At 46.2% G+C, this 12,198-nt stretch overlaps 1 protein-coding gene across 1 annotated transcript in view; it reads right to left on the bottom strand.

Moving 5' to 3' along the window:
- LOC131085932 (TGF-beta receptor type-2-like) overlaps positions 1 to 12,198 on the bottom strand; it is a 39,468-nt gene that overhangs the window by 20,535 nt on the left and 6,735 nt on the right. Inside the window, exon 2 of the mRNA XM_058028511.1 lies at positions 10,178 to 10,442. Within this exon, the coding sequence (XP_057884494.1) occupies positions 10,178 to 10,442 (265 nt within the window). The remainder of the gene's footprint in view (positions 1 to 10,177; positions 10,443 to 12,198) is intronic.

Below are 12,198 nucleotides of genomic sequence, written 5' to 3'. Positions count from 1 at the left end.
TAGACCTGGCTGGGCTCCTGGACCATGTGACATCATTTGCCAGTTTCTGGGCTGGAATTTGAGCACAAAGGTGACTCAGCTGTGATCCAGGGACAGATGAGGGGGGTGAAGGGGCAGGAAGGGACAGCCCTGAAGGCAATGCTGGTGGGCAAGCTCACAGCTCCATGTGCGTGTCACCACTGCACCTACCCTTGTGCTGACTTGCTGGATGAGGAAAGCTGTCCTGAAACAAGGAGAAAACTCAAAACTTAGGGGTTCTCCCCTCTGCTGGAGGCTAGTTTATTCCTTTGTGAGATGAGCAGGGATGCTCTGCATCCTTCTCTGAAAAGAGACCTCAAAGGAGGGTTGAGGATTAGAACAGGAGGTTCTAATCCTCACAGGAATCCCTCACATTGCCCAGAAAGCAGCTTAAGAGTAGGGGTTTTTTACTCCCTACCTGCTGGGTATTGTGGGACATTGTGTAATTATGGTCAGTACCTCCAGAGCCATGACCAGGCCAGGCCAAAGCTTCCCTGGCAGACAAAAGCAGGTATGAATTTGCCTGGTAATACCTGTACTCACCCATTTAGGCATTTGTCAGCCACTGGGCTATGACTGTCACATGAGGGGAGCTATAACACAAACCAAGTTTTGCAGCCATCCTTGTCTGAAGGTGCAACCTTGTTTGACAGCAATTCCCTTTCATTGCACCTCTGTCCCCATTTCTTTCTTGTTCCTATATTCTGCTGTCCTTTCCACCCTGTTGTATTGGAAAACCCTAGAGAGAGCCAGCCAAGCCAGCAGCACAGCCTGAAGTGCCTGGGAGGGAAAAAACCCCACAGCCAGGGGTCAGCCCAAGAGAAAACTACCATGGATATCCACACCATGGGTACAGTGTGGGACCTTCACCAGCATCACAGCACAGCCCCAGTGCCACGGCAGCTCCCACCAGCCCTGACAGCACACGAGGGGAACGTGCCACCCCTCCTTGTCAGATGGAAAGCAAAGCAACACATTCAGGATCTGAGGAGGTGGGGAAATGCTGAGTTTAAGCAGCTCATAAGTAATTTTAGCAGCTCTGCCAGCACCTCTGCTTATCTGGGTCCTGCAGGGTGAGGCAATGCATTATCAGCACATCACAGCCTGGGGCACGTGGGCTGCCAGTGGGGTTTGCAGGGGGCTGAGCTGGCACATCCCCAGTGGAAGTTGCCTTCTAATGATTGGGGATTTGCCTGCCATATTTTCAGAGCCTTTCCAAGATTTCAGCCCTTTGAAGAGCCCTTTGCAGTGATTCTGTCCTGACTAAATTCTTGCCTTGAAAACAAGTCCATTCTGCCACCTCCCACACTGCTGGGGAGCAGGAGTCACTGCCTGGCCACGCTCGGGTGGTTTGAGCTCATCCTTGCAAGTTGCTGCAGAAACTGCTGAGGGTTTTAGAGCACTTTTAGGACCAAGAGCTGCCTGGCAGAATGCAACAGTCAACCAAACCCACTCTGCTGTTGCCACCATTTTTATTGCTCCTGTTTCTGCAGAGGCACCGACAGTCTATCCTACATCCCAATTAACTGCAGCTTCTGCAGCTCATTCTCAGATGCAGCAGTCATGAGTTCCCCCTTTTACACAGAACAAGCAGCAGCAATCAACCAAGAAGCAAAAACATGTGAGCTGCCAGTCGGTAGCAGACATTGCTCTGCCTAAACTAATGCCATTCAAGTAAAACTACTGTGCAGCAGTCAGTGTTTTTTTATAATTATCATCATATTATGCTCTGGAATTCAATTTTCTGTGTGTTTTTCAGGCTCTGCACGAATCCTGGATTTCTGTGAATAGATGGAATTGAAATGGAAGGATACCATCCAAATAGGTAAACACGTCAGAAACTTTATCTGGGTCACATTTGGGCACCAGGGTTTGCTCTGTTTTAAGTGCAAATGGGTTGCTGGTGATTTAGATGAACTTCCTGAGGAGTGTTTGAAATTCCTGGCACACATTTGGCATCCCATCTGCTGGAAGGTCTTTGATGAGCCCACAAAGAGACATTGGACTGGAGCTGCTGCTCTTCATCTCTGGTTGGACTTTTATGATTGCCCAGTTTGCATTTTTTGCATTTGTATGACTTTGATTCCCAAGGAGAAAAAGGGCTTGCAAGGGACTGTGTCACAAGCTGCTGGGGCAGAGGTGTTCTGTGAACTCTCCATCCATGTGCTGTCATCAGCTTGTTCCAGCACTGCCAGCTCTTTATGTCTGCTGAAATCATTACATAGAGTAGAATTTTGCCCTCGTTTAGGCCAGCTCTAACAGTAATTAACTAATTTGTTCTGGCAGAGGGAACTTGAGGCTAGCTTGGGTTACAGATGCTAAAAACCTTCTGCCTTCTCCTGAAGTGTCCCATGTTTAGCACATAAATAGATGGTGTGTTCTTCTCTTTCATGCCCTTCTTCACCTGTGAAAAATATCTTTTAAGGAGCTTGTGTTCTAACTTACCAAAACGCACTGCCCAGTAGGGTTGAATTGAAATTGAGTATTTTCCATTTTTTAAAGCAGAAGAGAGCTATGGCATGAGGGCAGGGGGACCAGGACTGGAAAGGAATTTTTTGCAAGAATGGAACTGAGAGTCCTGTTGACAGACCCTGAAGTGCTTTTTCTTTGCCCATAGAAGTAACAGGAGCTTGTGTATCTGTGCAATGCCTCTCAAGAGATTCCCCTTGCAGGGGAAGGAGAAGGTTCCCACAATCCCAGCCCCTGGGCAGAGCTGCAGCACAGCTCCAGGGAGACTCAGCAGCTGGGAGAAGAGGTTCAGGAGGCAGAGCCGCTCTTCCAGCATGGAAGAAATGACAAAGCAGACAATGTTCTCTGTTCCCCATCTCCTGCTCCACAATCTCATCACTTTGCAGGAGTGCCTTGTCTTTTCAACTCAATAGCCTGCCTCTGGGCACCTCCTTAGACAAGCCACAATCTGAATATGCTGAACAGTGCTTCTGCCCAAGAGCTGCCTCCCAAGCCACAGCCTGTTACAGAGCTGATAGCCCTGGCAAGGGTGAAAGGAAGGCACAGATGTGATGGTGATGCTCTACAAACAGGTGAGCACAGGGCACATATACAAAACCACAATAAATATTTGCTGAGACCTCACCCCCAAGCTAATATCTTCTGCCTTTGGTGGGAATGTCTGCATTTTCTCCCACTGAGTGCCTTTTGGCATATTAAAGACATGGCAGGAACTGAGATCCCAGGGGATCCTTTGGTCTTATTTCTGTGGATGCTTGTACCCAGGGTCTATTTGAAGAAGGATGATTCATTCAAATGCTTGAGCTTATGGGTCTGTGTGTCACTTCCCACTGCAAGAAGAAGGGTCTCTCTGCTATCATGGACTGGTTGGGGCTAATTTTGGGATAGATCTAGCATGGAAAAAATGCTTTACGCAGCAAGACGCAGCTGATTCAGTTTCTTCCATGCTGGATGCTGGTGTTTAGAGTCTCCAAGGCAGGAAGTTTTATCAAGCAACATCAAACAGATGTTCCTCATCGTGTTCCAGCTGCATTGACTGGCAACCTGCTCAGTCAAACACTCGAGGGGGACACAGGCATTCATTCTGCATGGACAGCAGTTTATTTAACAACCCACCTGGAAGCAGCAAAGGATCTTTTAAAGGAAATGTCTGTACCAGTGTTCATTGTAAATGCACCAGAAGCTCTAGTAGTCACAGCAGTCACAAGAAACGTTTCCAGGAAGGGGCCTGAGTTATCCTCCTGATTTTGCAGGAAAAGTAAAGGAATTTTTCTCTGGATTTTCACACCTGCTGGTCACGGTTTGGATCCACATTGGCAACACCATCTTTTGATGGGGTGCACAATGAACTATGGCAATGCAGGATACAGCTAAGCATTCTGGTTTGGGATGGCTGAAGGGAGAATGGATCAGTATCAAAATCCCATTATTGATCTAAAGAAAAGGCCCCTCTTAGTGGCCAGGAACTCCAGCAGATATTTCTGAACCTTCCAGATGCAAGGATGTGTGTTGTTCCCAGAGGGAACATCTTCCCAAGGATGTTGCAGGAACTGAAGGGATTAGGAGAGATTTATTTGGATAGTGGGGCAATATCAGACATCAGTGGGTGTCAGCTCAGGTGATTGCTTTAGGGCTCTGGATCCCAAGGCAGGGCAATAACCCAGCCCTGTTTGCTGGCAGCCGTGGCTGTGCTGGTTCCCTTGGCTGGCACAGGCACATCTGTGCTGCTTGGTGTACAGGGTGTGCATTAGAGGGTGTGTGATGGTCCTGGAGGTCTGGACTCTCCAGCTCCAAAGCATGGCTAGAGCACTTGCCATTGAGTGCTGCATGGGCAGGACAGCAGCTCTTTGGAGGCTGAGTGAAGGCAGTCTGGAATTTCCTCCAGGAACTTCACAGCTCACCAGCACTGTCTGCAGCCAAGGAGGAAGCTGCTGGGGAAGCTTTCTTTGGACACCTACTTATCCAGAAAGACTGGAGTTTTGGGTCCAGTGGACAGTAACTGACATGGAGCTAAAGGGGGCATCTCCATCCACAGTGTGGGAAGGTGAGAGGTCTTCCTGCCACCAAAACGTGTCCAATATGATGCTGCTTCAGCTACTTTGAGAGTTGTGGCCACTTTGAGAGAGGCACAGGTGTAACTGGAGCACAGGACCCTGCACAGTGACCCTCTGCAGCTGCCACTGCTGGGACATCCCTCAGCCCCTCACTACAGCTGGAACTGCCCACCAGCCCCCCACATACACCATGCCCAGGCTGACTGCTTCAAATCACTCAGCTCAAATGGTGATAGCGTCCTTAAAAAACAAAAAATCTTGGATCCAGATAGCCCTGTGCAGGGTCTAGGGTAGCTCTTGGGTTTAGGCATGTTCTTGGGCTGCTGGAGTCCACATGGGCCACAGCCCTGTGTCCAGCACAGCCTGGCAGGCTGTGGTCACATTAATGACCCACATGCCACAATGAATTTGCTGTACTATAAATCAGCTGTCATTTGTTCCTGGCTTATCAATGGGAGGGAAAACACTGCAGTGCAACAGCCCCATGAAAGTTTAAGTCTTGGAGCCTTATAATTAGTAGGAACGTGGGTTGCAGAGGGGATAGCACGATAAGAAGGCTCTCCCACTTCTCCTAAAATTTTGACAGTTACCAGAAGCTGGCAGCGGAGTTTCAACCCTACATGGGATATAACAAAAAGATGAACCAACAGAAGAAGAAGAAATACGACTCTGATGGATGCTACACATAATTTCCAGAGGCAGAATCACACGAGTTGACTCTGAATTCAGGGATGTGCATGCAAGCAGGGCCAAGACAGCTTTCAGCCACTCCTTCACTTCCCCCTGAAGATCCCTAAGGAAATGTTATCCCACAGTTGGGGTCCAGCACGGACATAGTGTAGGTTTGATAGGGCAGGCAGCCATCAGTGGTGTTATCTCCCTTCTGCATGGAGGCCCCTTCCAGAGCAAGGCTTTCACTTGGCACACGGCGCTGAACTCGGGATGTGAAAGGAGCAGAGTGTGTGGGAGCTGCTGATTTTGTCTCCTTGGTGGGACTGTTTTTTTTAATAAAAGTATCAGATGTTGCGCTTCCTTGAAAACATGACAGCCTATGGGAGAGTTCATTAGTTTATGGCAAGTTGCAGCACTGTGGAGCCTGGCTGAAAGCAAATGTTATTGCAAAGAGTTATCACTAAGGGGAGAGGAAAACAATGTCCTGAGGAAATAAACTCGACAGAGCAAATCACAGAGCAATATAAAGCTGTGCATACAGGCAGTAGAGCGGAATTCTTTCTCAGAATAAAAGGCCCCAGTCACCTGTTTTTAATGCCAGTGTTTACTTTCTGAATATTCAGTGAATACGTGGGATACATCTGTGCAGAGCTCTGCCTCTAATGGGAGTAACAAGCATCATGATTGCAGCTGGCTGAACTTATTTACTACTAGTACACAAAAATGTCTTTAGGGCCATCATTAAACAGTGATAACACCAGTAAAATACCAGGAAACATCAGTTTTGCGTTGGTTGTTGGGAATTTTTGGTTAGAAAATTGTGTGTTTTAATTTCAAGTTGTACTGAATGTTTCAGAAAGTATTTCTTTCCTCAAAGGCCCCTATCAAAATGCAAAGTGAAGCTTTAGTGATGGTCAACTATACAAATGACAAGCCTGTCTCAAGTCTGAGCAAAGCTGGAGGTGCAAGGGGAGAGGAAATAGCAGTTTTCATTCATCTCACATAGCTGTACACTGCCACTCTTCTTGACCTTCAGTTAATCTAATTCACACCAAGGACTGAAACCGTAGCATCAGATTTGGAGGTGTGTAAAGGTGAATTGAAAATAAGCCATCACTTTCCTTGCTGAGTCTCATAGCACTTGCAACATTGCAGTGCACTCCAGTTCTGCATTGTCAGGGTTTTTCTTGTGTCTTCCATTTTTATTTCCTAACTGGAGAATTTGCTGCAGCTTTGTTCTTATTTAGCCTCATGGTAGGATGCACAAGGTTCTCCTTCAGGCAGTGGGATCCTGTGCCTGCTCCCAATCCAGCTCCCTACACCGAGCCAATGTGGGGCTCTGGTAGCCCTCAGAGCTTTCTGAGGGTGGTAATTTCTTCCTTTATTTTGGCTGTATTAAATCAATATGACATGGATTGTCACAACCAGCCCTGCAGCCTGGTGTCCTGGGGTGGGCAGTGCTGCTTAGCCTGGGAGGAGAGGTTTGCTCTGCTGCTCTGGCTTGCCCTTGGACCTGCACAGCTCCTTTCTGTAAATGCCTGTGAAATGGAGGGTGACTCTTCCTTTGTCTTTTTCCTTCCCTCATCCTCTCACTGTTTGACCCAGTGTTGCTAAATTTTGCATGCATTGGTGTTGGGCTGCAATCCCAACAGAGCTCCTGCCTGAGGAGCGGGCTGGCATTTTGGTGGCACTACAACCTCTGCCTTTAGCTCTGGTGACCTCAGAAATAAGAGGCCAACTTCTTGAACAAGCTGCCTGAGGAGCCTGGGATAGGTCAGAGATTTTTTGGGCAGATCAAAAGCCAGAGATGCTTTTCTGACAGCCCTGGAGCTCCCTGTCCTGATTTATGAATTCTATACGCTCTATATATTTAGCTGAAGAGGCTCACTGGGGGAACAGTTTTTGCAAGCAGGAAAGAGAATGCGGCTTCAGAAAGCCACCATCTATCAGGAGATTACCCTCAAATGCACTCTTTGGACCAGCATTTTTAACAGGAGACCTAGTTATGGGGAAGCACACTCAAACCCCAGGAACTGGGAGCTCTGGACTTGGGGTGGCAGACCTGCAACCTCACCTCATTTCAAAAATCTTCTTTCTCTTTCTTTGGAACCTCACCACAGCCCAAGGAGTACAGTTTGCTCTCCCTTGGTAAGTGCTATGTGCCTTGGCAGATTTGGAGTTTCACATCCTCTTCTGGAGGCTGGATGCACAAAGGCTCTGCCAGGCTCCTGGGGCTCTTACAGCCCTGAGAGCTGCTGTCACACCAGTGACACTTAGCCCAGGTTCTTGAGGCAGTCTCCACGGGTTAGAGGCTGTGATGCTCTGCTGTCCCCTCTGTGAGATGAGATGGAGCTCAGCCCCTTGCCTGTTTGGATGTGAGCCCTGTTCCTGACAGATGGAGCACAAGGGATGATTTCCCAATATTCATAGAAAACAGGGCAGGAAAACTCCCAGTTCCTACTTCTGAGGGCAGAGTGTTTCCATGTGCACAATACAGTAATCCTGATATCAAACCTGTAGTTTCTGTATAGCTTATGGACTTCCAAGCTGGTAGTCTTGCAGTCTTGAAGGCTTTGAGCAACAAATATCCACCACTATAACTATCTGCTGGAACAACTTTGCTGTGTTGTGCCTCATTTTATCTTCCAGTGTGCACATCTTGTTTTATTTCTGTTCCACAGAAGAGGAAGCCCTCTGCCAGAAAAGGTTTGGCCAGGACCTGGCTGTAGATGACCAGCTCACCTCCCAGCTCTCTCCTGGCCAACCTAAAGACACTGAAAGCCTCCAGCTCCACCCCCTCTATGACAGTTTTCCATTCTGAATGATCCTCATTTTTTTTTTTGTGCAGTTAAGTCCAGCTCTCTGTTCTGGAAGGATTTTCTGCCCCCCTCTGTGAGGGTTTGTGTTTGCAGTGGTAAAACTACAGCTCCTGTCTTCATCTCCTGCTGAGAAAGCCATGTAAAATTGCTGCCCTCCAGCAGGCACTGCCATTGAGGAGAAGTTTAAGGGTGGATATCCAGGGTGAATATCCAGAGATATCCATTAAGGGTGGATATTTTGAAGCCTTGGTAGGGCTGGCCATGGAGAATTAAGGAAATCCAGTAGCTGAATTTCAGTGTTCTGGGCCATGTTCTCTATGGCAAGTCTTAAATCTCTGTGCTAAGAGGATCAACTTTGCTGCTGCCACCAAGCCAGAGCTGTCACTCTTCAAAGAGAGGCTTGATGAGTGGTATGATTTATTGCTTGAAGAACAGCTGATTGTGCATGTTCTGTCAATCTGGGGAATTTGAGGACCTAGCTCTTCCCTTCTCTTTTAATGTCAATGTGAAGTGGCCTCCTTGGGTACTTTTACTCTCTCAGAATGACTGTAGGGTCAATCTAACACTAAATGCAGAGGAAGTGGATGTAGTCCCAGAAAACATCTATCACTGGTAAGCTGAATCACAGATAACAAGCCTTGGCTTATTTTTTTTACCCTGTGCAGAGGCAAATTTTGTCATCATATCACTCATATAACCTTTTAGATGAACTTAGTAATGGTGATATGTTTTGGTTTGGCTTCTTTCAGATTAAAACCTTGCCTTTTAGAAAAAGGAAACCATAAGTTAAATGATTCCAAAATTAGGTACTTCTGAAGTGTAGTTAGTGGTCTTCCTTCTTACCAAAAACAACCTAAGACTGTGCTTTAAATAATAACTTGTAGTAACTCCTGCTCCAAATGTGATTAAGTTAGCAGGATGTTATCAGTATAGCATCCTACATTTCAAACCACACTTTGGGGTATTATCTACAAAAATTAATACTATAGATCTCCATAACTTTGAAAAATCAATCAGATACTATGTCCTAAATGTCCCCATCTGGTTCTCTCTGCTTCAACAGTTGCACCCATGGTTTTGTTTGCCTATACACAAATTACTGACCAATAATTCTTTTATTCCCTGGTCTTGTAGATAGGGAGACGCATGTAAAGCGAACACAGATACAGATCCCTGCCCCCAGTGATTTCATTTGGATGCAACAATACTGGAATTATAATCCTCCTCCTTCATCACTTTGACCAAAAAGTGATTTTGATTGCATTGGAATTTCTACATCAAGGGCAACAGGTCTGTGTTTGTAAGAGTTCACTTTTTAAAGTAGCGTCCATGAAAATATATAAATATAAGCTTTGTAGGGATATATGCCTGTGTACACATACACAGACTCTGTATATACAGAAAGACACACACACACACATACTTAGGAGATGTGTATATAACACTCACTTATATACAAATCCGTTCCCTGTTATGAAACAATCATCAAGATATAAACAAGAAAAAGTTAAACCTCGGATGGGCACATTTTCAAGTGCTGCTGGAGAGTTTTACCTACAGTACTGAAGAAGTGCTATCAAAACTGAAACAGGGCACTTATTACAAAGAGATCTTTACGTAAGTGCTGGAAAGGTTTGCCGAATAACCAGATGTTGTTGCAAAGACACTTCTCCTCCCCCTCTCCCACTTCTTTCCTCCTTTAATAGTTCGATTAATTCTGCACATAAACCAGGGCTGATAAAAGTTCTAAGCTGCAAACTTCACCACATCTGGACGCTGTCGGAGCCAGATCGTTCAGCGATCGTGCACTTCAGTTGCTTTTCATCTCCCTCAATAAAATAAAAACTTCCAACAAGTAATGCTGACCTATATATATTTTTGCACTGTAAACACTGACATCTGCGAGCTGCTCCAAGCCAGCACACAGCACTTTCCACCAGGCAACCGCTTGCCCCTCGCCATAGGAGAAATACACAGTTGTAGCAGAGTATTCAGCTAAACTCTCTGCTATTTCCAATCCCCTGGCTAATTGCTGTCAGGGGAGAAATCAAAGATTAGCTGTTTTGCTGGAGGAAGGAAAAATAAACGACCTCTCTGAGTACGTTGCTTAAAACATTGCCTGACCAGAAACACTTTTCTACTCACACAAGGAGAGCAGCAGTAGGGGAAGCAGACCGGGTCTCCTGCAGCGCCCCATTTCTGGATGCCCCTGGCCGGCAGCAGCCAGGCTCACGGCGGTGACCGGCTCATCCTCCGCGGGGCAGCGCTCTGTGCGAGGCTCCTGCTGCCAGCCCCAGCCCCTCTCTCTGCGAGGCTGCGGCTCGGGAAGGCGGATCCAGCGCCGAGCCCAGCTGTGCGTGGGGTCCGCCCAGGAACTGCACTTTATGAACGAGCTGAGCCCGGCTCTCCTCTCGGAATATATACAAATATGAGCGGGGGGGCTGGGGGAAGGAGCCGGGCTCTGAGAAAAGGAGTTTGATTTTTTTTTTTTGCTCCCCCGATGTCAATGCAGAGCTGCTCCTGGCTCCGTACCAGCCCAAGGATCTTTGAAGGGGACCTAAAGCCTGCTGCATGCATCTAATCAGAAAGGCATGGGTACTCCTGCACGAGTCTTTCATCCGAGTAAAGCACGAAAGGTAATGCCTCAATATGCTGAGCTGCCATCAATTCACTGCTTTCCTCCTGTATTTTAGAAATTATCTTTTAAATAAGCTTCAACGGGCTATATTTATAATAGGGATAATTAAAAGTTTTAGGGCAGCTTTTTCAGAAAGACCACATCAATGTGAGCTTAGCCTAAAATAGGTGCTTGCAACCCATTAAAGCAGCAGGATTTAAACGTATATGTTTTCCTGAATCAGGGCCTAAAATAATAACATAGGGCATTTAAATATCTGCTTTCTCCCCAAGATCTCCAACTGCTCAGCAAAAACCAGTAAGAAATATTATCCCACTTACAAAAGGGAAACTGTGAAATGTAGCAGAATTCTGACTTACATTAGTTGTTTACACAATCGATCAGTGGCAAAAGGAAGAGTAAAATCCTCAAACTCTTGCCCTGTGATCTACCCCAATCCTTCAGATCAATGTATTTGAATGTGGCAGAGAAAGAGATGCTGTTATTAAGGCTTTTTGCAGCCAAAAAAATAATATAGTTACTGAAAATACATTGATTAATTCTAATGCATACACTGTATTCTAATTCAGTGAATCTCCAGCTTTTTATTTATTCATTTTACAATTATTTTTTGATTCATTAATCAGTTTGAGGTGCATATGTAGTGTACCTATTGTGTATGTATTCATTATGGTGAATATTTTCCTCCATTGGACTTGAAGGCCCTTTCTTTGTATCCATCTTGCTGATGATTTGCGCCCACTTGTTTCATAAACTATTTATTTAAATTATTCTGTTAGGGTGTTAAGTAATGGTGTCTCTTTTCCCATCTTCTGGGTTTAAAAAGGAAGAAGAGGAGATGTTAGATGTGGTTCAGGCACAGCTGATAAACACAAAGTGCATCTCCTGTGCCATGGGGACACACACATGCCTCTGCCGAGGGTTCTTGGTCTGCTCTGACTTGCTCCAGGGTGCCCAGATGCAGGTCAGCTCAGCCTGACCATGGGGAAATCCCTGCATGTCCCTGGTGCAAGCTACCACAGATCAAACACAGCCTCTGAGGACTAAGAATGAGCAAACTTTCAGCAAACTTTCAGAAATATGTCATTTTCCAACAAACATACTGGAACTGTTCATACTGGAACTGCTTTGTGCACGGTGGTCTCCTAGGGTGACCTGCCAAGCCTCCTCTCTCAGATTCAGAATGTTTCAAAATGCCCATGGATTTCTCAGCCAGTTGGATTTTCAGATGTGAACTCTTGTGTGTGTTACAGGACAACTGGGTAAGGCTTGTGTTAGCAACATCACAGGTTATTCATGATCCATGGGAACCCCCTTTAAAACCAGGAAGAAACCCCTGCTGCCTATGAAACTTGGAGAGAAATAATGTCCCCAGCAGGAGTCCAGAGGGCTTTAAACAATGGTGGACATTGACAAAACATGCTGTAGGATTTGGAAGTGCAGGAGAAGCATGGGGTATTATTTTTTCTAGCAGCAGAACCTGGGAAGGCAGCAGGATGCCTGCACAATATCACTGCAGCCAGAGACC

Source organism: Melospiza georgiana, chromosome 7 (assembly GCF_028018845.1).
Source record: "Melospiza georgiana isolate bMelGeo1 chromosome 7, bMelGeo1.pri, whole genome shotgun sequence".
NCBI lineage: Eukaryota > Metazoa > Chordata > Aves > Passeriformes > Passerellidae > Melospiza > Melospiza georgiana.
Note: the sequence above shows the minus strand (reverse complement) of the source record. Positions and strands in the feature narration are given on the sequence as shown.